This window comes from Camelina sativa, chromosome 3 (assembly GCF_000633955.1).
Source record: "Camelina sativa cultivar DH55 chromosome 3, Cs, whole genome shotgun sequence".
Lineage (NCBI taxonomy): Eukaryota > Viridiplantae > Streptophyta > Magnoliopsida > Brassicales > Brassicaceae > Camelina > Camelina sativa.
In genome coordinates, this window is record NC_025687.1 from 23,140,042 (window position 1) to 23,151,720 (window position 11,679).

Genomic DNA, 11,679 nt, shown 5'->3' on the forward strand with positions numbered 1-11,679 from the left:
ATGTTTTACTAGTTTTTCATTTTTAAGCGTGACTTGAATTTTTTTCTTCTATTTTTCTATTTTTAATAAATTTTTAACATAAAATCTAAAAACTATAAACCAAAATCTAAAATCTAAAAACTACAAACTAGAATTCAAAAACTACGTAAAAACTTGTAAAACATTCATGGCCTAAGTCTATTTACTTGACACGGTTGGATCGTAGCGCGTTGTTCATATTAGACTTTAAATAAAAAAAGTATACAGTTTATTAGGTTTTGACCCCTTCGTTTTATTGAAATTCCTTTTATTCCCACGATTTTTTTTTGTTAATTCGTGTTACTCTCTTTCGTAAACTGACTGACACATTATATTAATTGGTGTTGAAAATTTGTGTCCTACCATTACCAAACATGTTAATTGCTCAACACAGCACCTTAATTGTTATTAAGATTTTTTCTTCAGCTACCTTACCAATTTACACCTATTAGGCTATTAATATATTAAAACAAATTTAATGTTTCACTTATAAATGATTTTGATTGTTGACAAAAAGAAAACATGATTTTGATTGTTTTCTTCTAGTTGTGATATACTAATTTTGTATTGTGAAACGTACATTAATAGACGCGGGTTTAAGCACCAACACGACCAATAAAAATTCATGTTTGCCTTTCTCAAATAGCATTTAATGTATCTATCTATCTACTAATTATGGTTTTGTAATAACACTAACATGAAAACCAATCTTTTCGAAAGAAAATGATAAAAAAATTTAAATAGAAATACATTTTTATTTTCAAATTAGTTTTTTTTAAATTTATTTATAAATGTTTTCAACAAAGATTATTCTTATTCATTTACATGATTAATTGTTGATATGAAATTAAACAAAACATTAATAATGGTTTAAAAATCTATATATATATATATATATATATATATCTTTTTAGTATACACGGAAAAACCTTAAACAACAACTAATTTGAAGCGGATGAAGTATATAATTGAAAAGCCATAGAATGTTACTAATAATTATTCCATAAAGCAAAATTATCTATCAGAACAATGATTTCTAAGATCATTTACACTACAGTACAATGATTGATGATACCTATGGTCAATATGTAGAGATATGGTAAAAGACTAAAATGAAAATCTTGCCTAAAAGTGTAAAGATGCAATACATATTACATACATACACTCTATCCCAAATAATAAAAACACGGTCCATGATTTCATACCCTATATCATATTTGACCCACTTTAATTTATTCTCCAACTACAAACACAATTCCAATTTTTATTATTATTTACACAGACATAGAGAGAGAGAGAGTCACAAGAATTACGACACTAAACCAAACCCAATTCCTAGAAAGAAAATTAGAGAAAGAGAGAATATAATATACATATATGGGAGATGTACGGAGGATCGTGGTGGTCGTAGAAGACAAAGAAGCGGCGAGGACGGCGTTACAATGGGCACTACACAACCTCCTCCGCCAAGGTGACGTCATAGTCCTCCTCCACGTTTTCTCTCCTCCTCCGTCGCGTAAAAAGAAATCCACGGCGGCGCGTAATCTCCGCCGCTGCGGATACCATCTCGCACTCTCTTTCCGTGAAATCTGCGACTCTTTCTTCAACGTGAGTGGAGAAAAATGAATCTTTGATCGGAGAGTTCACTCCAGTTTTCTTGATGAATAATTAGCTTTGTTTTTTTTTTTAACCTTGTGATCGTGATTTTACAGACGCATACGGAGATCATCGTGAGAGAAGGAGACGATGATGGCAATATGATTGCTCAAGTTTTGAAAGAGATTGGTGCTTCTATGCTTCTCGTTGGTCTCCATCAGAACAGCTTTCTTTACAGGTAGGTACCTTTGTGACCGATATAATAGTTCCGGGGTCACAATTTAAAGATTCTGAACCCCACAGTTACGACTTAGTAATTTATAGTCTCTATGGTTTTATATAAACTGCGTAGATGGGCAATGAGTGGGATTGACGTATCAAGACATTTTGATTGCAAAGTGATGGCTATAAAGCAACCTTTACTGGAACAGTTGACGCCGGCAAAGGTTAAGGGACACAAGACCTCACAGAGGACAGCTACATCAGACTCAGATAGTTTAACTAATTTTGACTTTTCCCAAATTGAAATTTCCGGATTACAGTAAGATTCCTAACCTCTTTTTTTGTTTCCAATTCTGTTTTTCACTAAAAAAACTACCCTGTTTTGGTGAAACAGTTTTCCAAGATATATTTGATTATAAACATTTTCATACTGACTCTGATAAATAATAAAAAGTGGAACTTTGACTGAAACAGGGCTCCTGAGATTCCGACACCACCTAGAGTGCCGTACAGGTTATGTCCGAGTCCTCATGCGATACTATGGAGATCAAGGCCCCGGAGGAGATCCAAAGACCAATTCGGTCTCGTTTCATAATTTAACTATATTTTATTTGAGACATTTTTTATGAAAAAGCAAACTTTACTCTCATTTTTTATCATTTTTTTTTGGGTGAAAGATACAAATTTAAATCGAATACAAAAAAAGAAGTCATTCCAAATTTCCAACCACATTATTCTTAAACAATGAACAATTTTTCAAAACCTCGTCCAAAAGTTTGGTTCGAGTGATCATCTCAAGTAAAAATGGTAAACAATTTTCCAACAAAATGCAAAATTCGTCAGTAGAGATATAAAGAAGAATGATTATAATTTGTGCTAAATACTCACTCTCCTCAGTGAATTGTATCTGTATATGTTGTATGCTAATATTCTAAACACATTACCTTTTTATAGCAACAAGTTTTCTCTCCTGTATTCACGTACAATCACTGGTATGCTTGTCGGAGGAATCTATTTTACACACACACAGCGACAAATTGTATCAGACACTGTATTGAGACATAATAATAATCTTAGAACACAGTAAAGTTTGTGATACGTACCATTCCATAATCCGAAACGATCATAGATATATATTCTGAAGGTGTTGAATCGTACCTGGAACCAAAAAAAAAGATTAAGAGAAACTACGATAAAGGATTGAGATGACTTTTTCAAAACCACTTTAAAAAGCGCTTTACATTAGATTCAGGAACTGAAGGTTTTTGTTGTTGTCCATCATCTTTGACTGCTTTGCTTTGGTAATAAATGATGGTATGTTGGCTACGGCATCAGGATCCCCTGTAAAATTTTCAGCACACGCAAATCTCCATTTAAAATCTGATTTCGAGCAAATGACTAATCAACAAGAGGTACAAAGAAGAGCGAGTGAAACATTACCAAGTTCATTGGAGCAGATTGAATCAAGTAGGACTCTTTCATGAAACTTGTATGCTTCACAACACACAATTACAGGAACACTAAATGCGTTTGCAACCATTGCAACGCAAGCTGTACCAACTTTCGAGTAAAGAGTTCCATTCGAGAAGATTGATGAAGCCCCAAGAAAAACTCGTGTTGCTTCACGCATGATGTAGGAAATGGCGTTTATATGAGTGTAGGTACAGTCGAGGCCACGGGTCACAAGTCTGCGGAGTAGCTTTTGCCCTTCAAGATTTGGGCGTGCGTCTACAATCACAATACGGAATTTTTTCCCAATCTCATGAGCGTATAAGAGAATCATCTCAACCACACAAGAGAATCCGTATGTGAGAAGAACCTCTCCATCTCTGATTTTTGTTACGGCGTGTTGTACGATCACCTTGTCTGCAAGAATTATCTTTTCATCTATGAACCGTCCAATGTCCGAACACAGGGAAGCTTTTGCCTCTGGCTCTGACAGGTTTACAGGTAATTTTCTGATTTGGTTCTTCAGGAACCTGATTGCGTTTCCCATGCTCATGGAGAGTGGACGACATTCTATTAAGAATGAAACATAACCGTTGATTTTGGTTGTCAAGTCCATGGTCAGATCTTTCATAGGAGGTGTAGTGTAATCTTTTATAGCTTCTTGAAATGCTTGGAGCATGGCAATGCATCGCGCATTGTCCCCAGATATATCTCCAGCCAAGTGTTGCAATCCCACCTAAGATAAACAAAATACATGTGCATGTCATTGATGAAATAAACCACTAGGCTTTACTTCAAATCTTGTGGATTCCAGTTCAAAAGCTTAACATTCAAACATTTCACAGCCACACATCTAAAAAAGTAGGGATACCTTATAGACTGCATGGTGTATGGTATCAAGTGTGAAAAAACTGGAGCTTAAATTGGGAAGCTGATTGCCACGTTCGTATTGAGGAAGGTGGAGAAATAATTCAACTTTGTTCTTGATCTCGGTCTGTTCAACCACAGCACGCCTCTTAGCTTTATCCACTCGGCTTTTATCATCATACTGCATTTGTGTCTGAGGGACATCCATCCTCTTCTCTTTTTCTACTGCTACAGCTGTCTTTTCAGAAACAGAGGATGTGACGGGAGGTCTTTCTTTCTTTGGTTGAGGCTTTTTAGCAGCCATGCCAGGATTAGCTTTACCAGACTCATCTGCATGTCTTTTTCCTTCGCCTAAAATTAGCAAGAGGGAAGCATTCAGATGATTTTACATGTCACTTTAATGTAAACGGAAAACACAGCAAAAATATTGAACGAAACAAGAACCTTTTGCTGCCCGTTGTGCCTCTTGGATGGCTCGCCTTTCTGCTTTAGTGGTTTTATCTTTCAGCGATTTTGGTTCCTTTTCCTTCTGGGGTTTTGTGGTCACAGATTCACTCTTTCCTGCATGATATTCTTTCTGTAAGTAACGAAATGCAAACCTAGAAGGAAACATCTGTGCATGGCAATAATTGAACGACTCAAATCCACATCATTTCATATGGTCACAGTTGATACTAAATACAAAATAGGTATTTAACTTCTGATTCTAAAGGCAAGTCTAGTTTGGAAGTGGAGCTTAAAGACCCTATGTTTCTAGCTGAGTTTTGTCTTCAAAGCACGACTCTGTGACTCAAATTCAGAGTCCAGCTATCAATAACCGTGGCAGGAATTGCTCACCAGACTTTGCTTCCAAACCAGACTCAACATTAAATAGTCTCCACATACACTTGTGTGGTCATCATCAGAGCCGGAGAATATTCATCTCTGCCTTCTCAAGACAAAATCACAACTATCATCAACCTGGCCAGAGAATGGTCATCCAACCAAATCCTGAACCGGAATCGCACCGGTCATGCCGAAAGCAAAAAGGGAAATCAAGTCGCATAAGCAACGAGGCCAGACTCCCTAAACCTCTCCATGAGATCAAACGCCTAGCCAAGTTACAGAGCTTTCCGAACAAGATATTCATTTCCTGGCCTCTACCTAGTCCCTACGGCACTACAGGCTGCCTCATCAGATGTGTTACATCATAAAGGTCACTAAACTCAATACATAAACTATACAAAGAGCTACACGCAAATTATTCAATAGACCCTCAAATCGATTTGAATACATACCAGAAACTTCGGCGATCTTCTTCTTCCCTTCAGAAGCTGACGCGGTCGCAATTTTGGTTTCAGGCTCCTGAGGAGCTCTAACTGCTAAAGTCAAATCGAATCCTCCATTAGGAAAACTCGCCGATAATTTCGTCGAATCGCTCCGTTGGAACCCAAACAGAGAAACCGAATCCTCAGAAAACTCTCCGTTACTCGACGGTGGTGATGTTCCCAGAAGCGAATCCGGAGCATTGTAACTACCGATGTGAAGACTCCGATCATGAGCTAAGTATCGGCGAAAGGCGGCAGGTCCAGGAACGGGTACAGGAGCAGCAGCGTGAGAGGTTAAATTGTCAGAATGGTGACGCGACGGTGGAATTAAGACCGGAGAAATTAGGTTTCCGGAGGGTGAATCGGAGAGAGGAGAGGAAGAAGTCGTTGCCTCAACCGGACCGGATTGGCTTCGATTCGGTCGCTGTGATGACTCTGGAGGCGGCTCGGTTGGTGTGAAGAAACCTACTCGACGGACTTTAGGAACAGCAAGAGCTCCGCGACGAGTATCCATGAGAGACCGTTACTCAAAGTTTGGAAGACGATGATGATGTGATGATGAATCTTTTTAGGGTTTAATTAGGAGAAGCGATATACAAAGGACTGAACAAAACGGTGGTCGATTGATAAACCAAAATTAAAATTAAAAATTATTTATTTTTGCAAGTTGAATTAAATTATTGCAGATTGTTTGACCATGAAAGAATTAAATTAATTTGAAAGAAAAAAAAATTAAATTAGACTTTTATAACGTGTCAACACGTAATTAACCAAAAACGTTATGGAGATAATTCTATTGATTTATTTTCTTGAGGTAGTAAATGTCAAATCTTTTGCAATTTTGTTAAAAATCTAGATTTTCACTATTTACACAAATATATATGTTGTCTTCGTTTGTTAATTTGTGGTTGTTGTTTTGTTAATTTGTGGTTGTTTTATAAAATTTAGTATCTATAATTTTAAGAAATGTTAGAAATCAATTATAAGGTACATGAAACTGTTTCTAGAGAATTAACACTATACAGGGTTGGTAAGATCAGATTGAAATCAAATCGTAAATTTAAAAATGAGCAAAATTGTCCAGTAAAGCATATACCTTCAATTAGGAAAAAAAATCTAATTAGTATGAGAAGCAAATGAGAGTCAATGTAGATGATAGTAATGAGGATGAATAATTTATAAATGACTAGGTCCAACGGAAAACAGCCAAAATCCACCCCAACTATTTCTGAAACGCTTTTTTTATACCTAAACTATAAACCCCAGCAAATAACAACCCCAACCCAATTTAAATTCAAATTCCTTACCCAAACTGTTTAGAATGTTGTAAATTTCAGCATCTGTTTTAATGGGGTTAAATGGTGGATTAATGATGCTGACTCAGATGACGACATGACATTATGAGTCGGTAAAACGACGTCGTTTTATTTTTTTTTGTGTGTTGTGGCAAGAACAAAACGACGTCGTTTTACTGACTCGTAATGCCACGTCGGCATCTGAGTCAGCACCGTTAATCCACCATTTAACCCCGTTAAAACGGATGTTGAAATTTACAACATTCTAAACAGTTTGGGTAGAGAATTTGAATTTAAATTGGGTTGGGATTGTTATTTGCTGGAGGTTATAGTTCATGTATAAAAAAGCGTTTCAAAAATAGTTAGGGTGGATTTTGGCCGTTTTCCCTTAATGATTTCTTAGATAAAGAAACGAATACATGAGGAACTGCCTGGGTACTAAGAAATGAGAAAGGGGAAACTCTTATGCATAGTGGAAGATCCTTTGCTTCAGTTTTCAGCAAGATGGATGCTAGTCTTCTATGTTGGTTATGGGCATGTGAAAGTATGAAAAGCCTCAACTTTGATAAGGTAGTCTTCACTTCTGAGGATTCAACTCTCATGGGAGCTGTTGAAAGACCTCCAGCGTGGCTATCTTTCAAGTTTCAGTCACGCTCTGTAGCAAATGCCCTGGGAAGTTTTTTGCAGTGGAAATTGTTGTTAGAAGAAAGAAGCTCTAACCTTGTCGTTCACCTAATCGCTAAAAGTGTTACAAGAGAGGATCGCCGCCAATCATATGTAGCAATCGGGTATCCCTTTTGGCTTCATAACCTTTTTGTCTCTGATAGTGCTTCTATTCGTTTATAGAGCTTTTCAGGGTGGCTATTTTGATTATCCTTACTTCTATTTTGTCTTGATGGTTAGTGAGTACAGTTGTAAAGTTAAAAACGTTTAACATACTTTCTAATATATATCATTCAGAGAAAAAAAATGGTTTCTTAGATATTCCATAAGAGTAAATCTTCCAAATTTGAATGCCTTTTTAGGTAAGAAAATGAAGCAGCCATCAGAGTAGTAGGTTTAAGTGTATTTGCTTTCCGAAATAATTTGGTGATTTTAGGTGATATAAAATGAAGAGTATTTATAGTGTTTAAGTAAAATGGTAGGGTTTTTTCTACCGTATATTAATTTTGAAATAAAGTTTTTAGTAATTTTCTTTGAAACAATAGTGTTATTGTCGAATTTATAAATGATTTGACCTTATTTGTAAGATGCTTTGATGCTGATTTCTTTTTGGCATAATTTATAAATTGGTTCCTTAAATATTCTATAAGCGTAGACCTTCAAAATTTGAATGCTTCCTTAGGTAATAAAATGAAGCAGCCATTACAGTAGGTTAAAGTGTATTTGTTTTGGAATAAGCGTGGTAGAATTTGATGATTTTAGGTGATGTAAACAAAAAGTATTTATAGTGTTTAAGTAAGATTGTAGGGGTTTTTGTACTGTACACACATTCTTTCATTTAAGATTAGTAAAATTCTTGATGAGCAAGTTTAGAAAATAATTTTAACATATAATTCTTTGGAAATGAGAAGATCTTTGATTTTCCAATACTCCAATTATAGTTAGAAAACGTAAACATATTTACATCATGTACTCTATAAATCACAAGTCTCTTACCCAACAAAAACATGCCATATAGGATTTGTCCATGATTAAAAAATAACTAATAAAAAAATAAACTCAACTTCTCCGATCAAGTTTCTAATTTTATATTAAAAAATATTATACAACAAAAGAAAGATAGATCCCTTAATATTACATTTCTTAAAGGGTTTCACAATTCTCAACAAAAATCTAATTCATGTTAGACTAAGGCTCTGATTGGTAGCACATTTATAAGACTTTAAACATGTTTAAAGTTTTGACAGTCACTTTTTTGCCAATCAAACTTTTTATGCTTTTATTCTTTTTAAGCATTGAAAGTCAATTAGTTTTTTCCCTTTCTTGTTTTCCTCTATTTTTTAAAGCATCAAAACCCATGTTTTAAAAACTAAACAATTTTAAAGCATTCTTTTTTTTTCTCCCTTTTATATTTAAAAGCTCTCTAAAAGTATATATACATTTTTTACATCTTTTATTTTTATAAATTAATTATTCTCATTTTTTTTCTTTCTTTTAAGATCCATTTTAATAATAAATTTTATTTTTTCATCATCATTACTAATAATACTGTAAAAGAGTTTATGAAATTTATCATTAATAATAGAGAAAAACATTCCCTACCCAAAAAAAAAATAACGTTCAAACAATGCCTTGATTAGTAGTAGATGGATTTTTGACTGCTCATATAACTACTCAATGCACTTTATATTTTTGCATTATTTCAAATTTTAATAACTTAATAAATTGATGCAACTTCAGTTATTTATTTCTTCTTCTTAATTATAGTTGTTTGTTTTTATTTTTTTTTTCAAACAAAATCACATATTTGATTGACTTATATTTTTTAGAATTTTAATTTATCATTAATAAAAATTAATTTGTCATTAAAGTGCTAAATGAATTAATTTTTAACATAATATAGATTTATTAATAATAATAAAAATAACAGCTACAGCTTTAAAAGTTATTGGTAAACAATCAGATTTTAACAGTTAAAGTTTCTACAGTCAAAGCATCTACAACCAAATTCTCTGCAGCTAAAATTTTAAAGTCAAAGTCTCTACAACCAAAACTAACAGCTGTTACCAATCAGAGCCTCAATCCATCTTTTGTTCTCTTGCTTTCTCCACATTTCCATTATTATTGTTTTCTAATATTTCTCATATATTTTTTTTCCACAATATTTTAATCGATTCAAGTTTTTTGACTTTTCTATATTTTAGATTTATTGATCTTTATTTCAGATTCATTGTCTTCTTTTGTTGTTGTGTTTTTTTCTAATTTTCAAAGAGTATGATTAACTATGATAGTTGGATTTATACAAAGCAATAAGAGAGACTCAACAATATTTTCAAATTTTGGTTAGCACATTAGTAATCACAATATAGTAGGTATAGATGGTTGGTATTTGATAGAGGAAAGAAGGATAGAGGACTAGATGTTATGACTATAGTGTTATCTGAATTAGAGGTGGTGTTTCTTTTCTGGACCTTGAAGGAAACACCACTCTTTAATTCGGATAACACTATAGTCATAACATCTAGTCCTCTATCCTTAACACCACCTCTTTAATTCGGATAGCACTATAGTCATAACATCTAGTCCTCTATCCTTTTCTCTTCTATCAAATACCAACCATCTACACCTAATACTCACTTGAGGACAAATTGGTTCTTCAGGACCGGAGTATTGATAGGTTACGACCCCCTGTGGCTTGTATGAAAAGAAAGCTGATGACTAAGGTAAGGAAAGCTAGAGTTGGGAAGAGACTTAGTTTGAAACAGAGTCTTTACTTATCAAGACAATGTGTGTCGTTTTATATGTAGCGTTTATGTGGAGTCTGTATTTAAGAAGGAACCTTGGTTTAGGGTTGGGGTATCAAATGAATAATTAACAAAACAATTCTTAATCTCTTTCTTCTTCTTCTCTTTGCCTCTAATCTCTTCTCTTATCTCCTCTCCGCCATTAATGGCACAATACCTCTCTCCCTCATTATTTCTGGTTACCTTTTCTATTCCGATAATCTCCAAAGCTTATCATTGGTGCTTTCATTGACTCCCGATTGTATCGATTTTTGAAAATGTTAATGTTTAGTCAAGAAGATTTTAGTCCGCTGCTTGAGATACATGAACGAGTGGAGTCGGCGCTCTCTAACACCCATGAGATAAAGAAGATTCTAAAACAAGAACGAGAAGCAGCTGAGCTTCAACAAATCCCAACCAGGACATCTAAACCTACACCGATGGAGCTTCCAGAGTCGTGTGTGGAACAGAAGGAGTGCAACAATCGCAGCGTCTGGGTTTCAGAGATGAAGAAACCAAATGATTATGAGGTTGAAGAATCTCAACAAAACTTGAAAATTTCTGTGTGTGATTTGGTCGAACAGGTGGTGGATGTTCAAATTCAGAAGGCCATTCCAACACCACAACCCACACAAAACCTTGAGATGCAGAAAATTTCAGGAGCAAAATCTGGTAAACAAAAGCTGGTGGAAAACTCAACAATTCCTCTTGGAAATTTCGTCGAACAGGTTGTGTGCGTCTCCACCCAGAAAGTTTCTTATGATTATGGGATTTCAAAACCTCATTGCTCAAGACAGTCAATGTTTCTTAAAAAGATTTTGGTGAAGAAATGTTTCCACAGAGCCCGATTTAAAAGAGGAAGGCAATGTGACTCTCTTGCTCTACCATTACGGGAAAGTCAACACGCAAAAGTTAAGAGATCTTCCGTGGAGCATTTCTATCATTTGGTCGAGATAAGAATATCACAAAAGAAGGATTTGGCTATAATTACAAGTCTAGGATCTGTTGTAAACATGGGTATCTACGGTGTTACTAAAATTTTGGTGGGAGCTTGTGAGGTGAAGGAACAAAAGACAACTCTCTCTTGGATTAGGAGTGTATGGGAGCCTGGAGAATGGTTAGATGAACAAGCTCAATGGAACTTGTTGTTGAGATTTTATAGTAGCAATTGGGTGATGATGATGCTGCAAAGGTTCCATGTTACAGATTTTAAGAGAAACACTGTTATGTCCAATGAGTTTCTAGTGTCAATCCAGAAGATACAACAAAGTCATTACATGTTCGTAAATGGACCCAAGGAGAAGACACAAAAGCTCGATAGGGAGTGTAATTGGGTAATTTTGGAAGATTTAGCATCACTGCTACAGAATGTTTAGCACTTGTCACTTCATCTTGAGGACAAGATGGATTTTTTAGGGGCCAGTAGTAGTATGTGTAGATGGTTGGTATTTGATAGAGGAAAGAAGGATAGAGGACTAG

At 34.9% G+C, this 11,679-nt stretch overlaps 2 protein-coding genes across 3 annotated transcripts; one reads left to right on the top strand and one right to left on the bottom strand.

Annotated features, from left to right (window-relative positions):
* On the top strand, window positions 1,215–2,488 carry LOC104777812. Its single transcript, XM_010502136.2, has 4 exons — window positions 1,215–1,626; window positions 1,731–1,852; window positions 1,967–2,155; window positions 2,311–2,488. The coding sequence occupies exons 1-4, from the start codon at window positions 1,396–1,398 to the stop codon at window positions 2,429–2,431; spliced, it is 663 nt and encodes a 220-aa protein (XP_010500438.1). The 5' UTR covers window positions 1,215–1,395; the 3' UTR covers window positions 2,432–2,488.
* Window positions 2,532–6,056, bottom strand: LOC104777813 (probable translation initiation factor eIF-2B subunit delta). Of its 2 annotated transcripts, XM_019243893.1 has the most exons (8): window positions 5,430–6,056; window positions 4,597–4,713; window positions 4,157–4,503; window positions 3,277–4,021; window positions 3,078–3,177; window positions 2,940–2,994; window positions 2,781–2,847; window positions 2,532–2,629 (listed from the first exon to the last, which is right to left on the bottom strand). In XM_019243893.1, the coding sequence occupies exons 1-7, from the start codon at window positions 5,971–5,973 to the stop codon at window positions 2,785–2,787; spliced, it is 1,971 nt and encodes a 656-aa protein (XP_019099438.1). In that variant the 5' UTR covers window positions 5,974–6,056; the 3' UTR covers window positions 2,532–2,629; window positions 2,781–2,784. The 2 variants fall into 2 exon arrangements, with proteins under 2 accessions (XP_019099438.1, XP_010500439.1); XM_010502137.2 differs by having other exon boundaries at window positions 2,532–2,847.